The sequence below is a fragment of the Zea mays genome, chromosome 8 (assembly GCF_902167145.1).
Source record: "Zea mays cultivar B73 chromosome 8, Zm-B73-REFERENCE-NAM-5.0, whole genome shotgun sequence".
NCBI classification, from domain to species: Eukaryota; Viridiplantae; Streptophyta; class Magnoliopsida; order Poales; family Poaceae; genus Zea; species Zea mays.
Genome location: NC_050103.1, coordinates 62,566,979 through 62,573,095, shown reverse-complemented (window position 1 = coordinate 62,573,095; position 6,117 = coordinate 62,566,979). Strand labels below are relative to the sequence as shown.

General features: G+C 43.2%; 1 protein-coding gene across 1 annotated transcript in view; it reads left to right on the top strand.

Annotated features, from left to right (window-relative positions):
* The first annotated feature begins 3,888 nt into the window (after positions 1–3,888).
* LOC103636963 (uncharacterized) overlaps positions 3,889–6,117 on the top strand; it is a 33,154-nt gene continuing 30,925 nt past the window's right edge. The window contains exon 1 of the mRNA XM_035961969.1: positions 3,889–3,997. Within this exon, the coding sequence (XP_035817862.1) occupies positions 3,889–3,997 (109 nt within the window). The remainder of the gene's footprint in view (positions 3,998–6,117) is intronic.

Here is a 6,117-nt window from a genome sequence, read left to right as displayed (position 1 = left end):
TTTCTCGGCATGTGCTTAGTACGTTCAAACGCTTGACTCACGGTACCACACCTTAATCCTTATTCCAGTTCCCACCTCGTAGACAACCAATCCCCATGGATTGTTGTCCACAGACCAACACCATTATGATATAAAAATGGATACAACCAATTTCCTGATCTCGCGCGAGTGCTAGAAAAATCACTCGACTTCTACCGAGATCCTACTTAATAAAGCAGCTACTCGACTTAGCATACTAGTATTCATCACAATGGTGTTCCTGAGATCATGCAACTATGGTTTCAAACAACTCCTACACTTAAGTGCACAAAAAATCCTACAATCATTAAGTGTAGTAAAATAGTATAAATAACAGGTTATGCATAAAACCGGGGCTTGCCTTTTTAACACTTAGGTAGTGTTTGCTGGGGGAGGTACTCGCTTGGCGAGCGTCCACTGGTTAAGTCCACCATCCTTCAGTACGTCCACCAACTGCATCTTGTGGTTGGCACCACATCACTTGCACGGTCGTCACCTCTCGGTCCTAAATGAGATGCAGGATGCATATGTATGAATACAATGAAAAATATCACAAGCTATATAAATACATGGCAGCAAACTAACATTTAATTGTAAGACACTGCAACGACTATACGCAAGCGCTAGCTATTCGTATGTTATCGGCGTTCATCATTAACACCATTAACAAGACGACCACATTTTATTTATTTACGTAACACAATACGATATGACAAGTACACGCACATTTTATTTCTTTGGATACGGCTTTTTATTAGTTCTCCTATTAATCGCGCAAAAGCATCACCGACCACACAAGTCCAACCAAGACAACGTAAGCTTGAATACGACATAGGCATCACTAACTACGGAACTCCTATATCATAATCAACTAGAGCAAGAAACAAACAAAACATGACACACGTGCATTATTAAGCTTAGTCATGGCAAGTCTACATTTATTTAAGTGCTAACCAACATTTTTAGTCAAACGGGTGAACTAACAATCAAATGAGCACTAGCAGAATTTTTGGACAGCAATACAGCAGTTGCTTGTTTTAATCATAACTCTTCAATGGTTAGTCCAAAAATATCAAACTAGGACTTTCTGGAAAGCTTAAAAAGTGCTCTACAACTTTGGTATTTTCACCTCAACAAGATTCAACACTTAGCAAGGTTAAAAGTGCTAACACAACAGATCTGTCCAGATTTGGACAGATTCAGACTTGTGACTTTAAAAATTCATAACTGAAGATTCAGACATCTAAACAAAGTGATCTTAGACTTTCTGGAAAGCTAATTAAATGTTCTACAAATTATTTATAAACATCCCTGGCTGGTTTAGCATGTATCAAGGGTAAAATATACTATGAAGGCTGTGCTGTCCAAAACTGGACAGATTCAGTCTTCGCACTTCAAACACATGTAACTTAATCTTCAGACCACCAAAAAGAGTGATCTAAGACTTTTTGAAAAGCTTAGCAAAAGTACTACACAACTTTTATAATCACCAAGAAGTGATTCCAGGTTTAACTACATCAAATATTACAGTTTTCGAAATCTGTTCTGACGGTGGACAGAACACAACAACCAGTCTCTAAAATTCATAACTCTTAAACCGTCAGGACTATAGTCATGAAATTTTAACACAAGCAAGATAAGAAAAGCACCTACAACTTTCTTATAATGACCATGAACAGATTGTAACATTAAATTGAACAAACAATACAGTTTCTGAAATCTGTACAGAATTTGGACAGATTCAGTTACTGAATTTGTGAACAGCATAACTCCTAAACTGTCAGACCTATGGCTGTCAAATTTTAACACCAGCAAGATAATAAAGTTATCTACCACTTTTCTATAGCACATATCCACAGAAAACACAATTTAGTTCATCAAACATACATCACAACTAAAACAGCGCGCGCAGTCCAAAACAGCAATCAACAAATTTCAGCTCCTATATAATTCAAGAATTGCCATGTTCTAAAGACTTGAGTTATTCTAACGCTTTGACAATTGTTAGAGTTAACATAACTAAGTGAGAACTAACATGTAGACTTACTAATTTTTATACAAGTTATTTCGCGCACTAAAAGCACCATACTCAATTAACGATGCATTCTCTATAACAATCAATATCGAAGCACTTTTCACCAATAGTTTGCATTTTAATTTAGACATCGCCTGAGCACTACTACTTTTCATCCGTGACCATAACCATACGCATATAGACTACAATACACAATTCATCGTGACTACGAGCTTAACTAAAGTCATCTAACAAGTTGGTTAACCAGTATAACACTTAGCAAAGTATTTTAGACTTCGCAACTCAAAAACATAGGTGGGAGCAGGTTAATTAGTTTTTCTTAACCACTTTCTCAACTTAAACTGGACAACTCACAAGTCACTTAAAACACCATATTTTAGGAGACCTCACATGTCGAGCATCAATTTATAACCTAAGTGACTCAACCTCTATCACGCTTGACAACTACCACATCACCCGATTTATCTATTTGGAACACCGCCTGCCTAGCGTACTACTAGTACCCCGCATTTTGACTCGACATATAAACATAGAGGAGGCGATGACTACTTCGTCATGTCACCACCTCTCTATTTAAGCAAAGACAATTTCCACCTACAACGACTGAACATCCCTATCGAGCACACCTTATTTTACTATGTCTCGCATACAACCATATTGTGGCGTGCACTCGAGACACTACCGATTAACTTAACGCAATTACCACTACATGCACTTTGATATACACATTCGACATCACATTGCTTCGACAAACCCCACACTTCCAATTTACTTGTCGCATCCAAACACACCACGTGCCCACTGCATTCTCATGACAAATTTTAGCATAATTATTTATGTTAACAATTATCGACTAGACGAGTGAAACACCAACTGATTATTCACACATCTCGTCGTCAAACACCAATCACAAGTGGCATAATTTATATTTTTAACCCACTTTAACCTACATCAACCATAAATACATAAAATATATTTAACATAGACTAACCCATTAGCCGACTATGGAAATCATTAAGCATGTTTTACGCTTTATTTAATTTACCACAATTAACACACTACTTTACGACGAAGTGCTTTAGCAAACAATTAATACATCCGTGACCAACCTCTACGATGCACAAAAGAACTATTGCGGCACACAAACACTTGTTGGCATCCCAATCGCAAACACATCTACGCATACCACTTTCTCCTCCATGAATTTTAATTCACATACAACATATTCACATACATATATATATACATGACAATGACAAATGTGCAAGTAAATCAGTCACATGGATTCAACCTGAACAAGTCGGAATTTAGCCGCATGGACTGTCCACACGGCTCGGCGTTTCGTCGAATGGGCAGGGCGCGAAGCGCGACGTCGACCGTTAGCTGTGAAAACACACATGTTTGTTGGCGACAGACCATCGAACATTACAAACGCTAAAAAAATAGCGAGGACAGCGGGGGGTTTCTCACCACGAGTTTCGACGGCGCGATTGGGGGCTGCGCAAAACAGCGACCAACCGGTGAGCGTCGACGGTGCTGCAACCACACGTCTCCCTCGACATTTTGCCGAACACTTGGCACGCGCGCAGCGGTGGCAGCGAGACGAAACAAGATCGACATAGGGTCTGTTGTTTTGTGGGGAAGAGAGGAGGAGGTTGGGGCTGTCCGTGGGAGAGGGGCTCGGCCTACAGCCACCATGGTTGGGCGCTACGGCGTCGAGCAGATCCCTGCGCGCTTGCGCCCTTGGAGTAGGGGGCTGGACAACCATGGGAGAGAGGGCAGAGCTACTGCGTTCCAGGGATCCAAGCGCCAGGGGGTGAGCTCGGGCTTGAGCCATGGAGCAGGGAGGGCGCTGCTTGGGGGCTCGGCTGTGGGAGAGAAGAGCTCCTGCTCCTGCGGCAAGGCACACAGGGAGGAAAAAGGCCGGCGTCGAGCACCTCGCTGGTTTGCTGCGTCGAGGGGGAGCGAGTGGAGGGAGGCGCTGGGAGAAAAGACAGCCGGTTGGGGGAGCTCGGCTGCGGGATTTTCTGGACGCCATGGCTGGGAGCTTGACTGCTCGAGCTTCACCGGCGCCATGGATCCAGGGAGCTGTTGCGCGATGGCGAGGCCGAGCTGGGAGATGCAGCGTGCGCGAGGAAGAAGGGGCAGGGGCAGGGGCCATCGCGCCCTGGCTGGCCGAGAGGAGGAGGAGGCCTGGGCGCCATGGGAGGAAGGGAGCCGAGCTCCCTGCGCGCTGGCTGTGTGCGTGGGAGAAGAAGACAGGGAGAAGAGAGAGTGGCGGCTAGGGAAAATGCAGGGGTGGGAGTGAAAATTTGCCAAGTGAGCACCCCTATTTATAGAAGCAGCCCTAGGGTTAGGGTTTCTTAGTGAGCCAAATGGGCTGGGTTGGGCCTGGCCCAAAACACGTACTCGGGCCGCGCTAATTTATTTTCCAGAATAAAAATGCTCCCGCGGAATTTGTTTGTAAGCAAAACAGCGTGAACTAGAGTTCGGACGAACGGACGGTCGAGCGATTAATTCGGCCGAGAGTTTGATTTGAATTTGCTCGGAAATAATTCCCTACGCGTGATTGGAAAATAAATCGCCTTGAGATACGGCCGACTTTCGGATTTTTGATTGAAGGAGACAAACCGCGACATTTAAAAATCGCTGTCGGAGTGGGTTTTGAATTCGGTTTAGACACAAAGATACTAGGCTAAGTCGGGTAAGAAATAATTAGAGGACGACGTACTGAGTATTCCGTGTGAGAGTACGGAGTCGGATTAATTTTTGGACATAGATCGAAGGTTGAGGATTTAGACTCGGGCACAGCTCCACTAACAATAGTCGAGTGTTTTGATTAAATGATCTTTAGACAAGATTTATAAATTGAGAATGATTACCGAGTTCGCATTCGTGCCGAGAAACAAAAGTTTTAACAGGCTCCAAATTTGGCCTTCTGTGAGACTGATTAACTTCGAATTTGGTGAGATGTGAATGAGACATTTGGATAATCAGACACATACACGAGCGAGAAATAGAAATTTTTACTGAGCATCCGAGATTAGGATAAATCTCCCGGCGTAACACGAAACTGACACCTGAGGTGTCACACCTACACACCACAACAAAATGGTGTAGTGGAGAGGAAGAATAGAACTCTACTTGACATGGCGAGGACCATGCTTGATGAGTACAAGACTTCGGACCGGTTTTGGGCGGAAGCAATCAACACCGCTTGCTACGCCATCAACCGTCTCTACCTTCACCGAATCCTGAAGAAGACATCCTATGAACTCCTCACCGGTAAAAAGCCCCATGTTTCATATTTTAGAGTCTTTGGTAGCAAATGTTTTATTCTTGTTAAAAGAGGTAGAAAATCTAAATTTGCTCCTAAGGCTGTAGCAGGCTTTTTACTTGGTTATGATTTAAACACAAGGGCATATAGAGTCTTTAACAAGTCCACTGGACTAGTTTTCTTGTGACATTGTGTTCGATGAGACTAATGGCTCTCAAGTAGAGCAAGTTGATCTAGATGAACTAGATGATGAAGAGGCTTCGTGCGTCGCGCTAAGAAACATGTCCATTGGGGATGTGTGTCCTAAGGAATTCGAAGAACCTCCACATGCACAAGATCAACCATCATCTTCAAATCAAGCATATCCACCAACTCAAGATGAGGATCAAGCTCAAGATCATGAAAATGAACATCAAGAAGAGCCACCTCAAGAGGAGGACAATGATCAAGGGGGAGATGCCAATGATCAAGACAAGAAAGATGATGATGGTCCAAGACCGCCTCACCCAAGAGTCCACCAAGCGATACAACGAGATCACCCAGTGAACTCCATTCTCGGTGACATTCATAAGGGGGTAACCACTCGATCTCGTGTCACTCATTTTTGTGAACATTACTCTTTTGTGTCTTCTATTGAGCCATACAGGGTGGAAGACGCATTAAGAGATTCGGATTAGGTGTTGGCTATGCAAGAGGAACTCAACAACTTCACGAGGAATGAGGTATGGCATCTTGTTCCACGTCCTAATCAAAATGTTGTAGGAACCAAGTGGGTCTTCCGCAACAA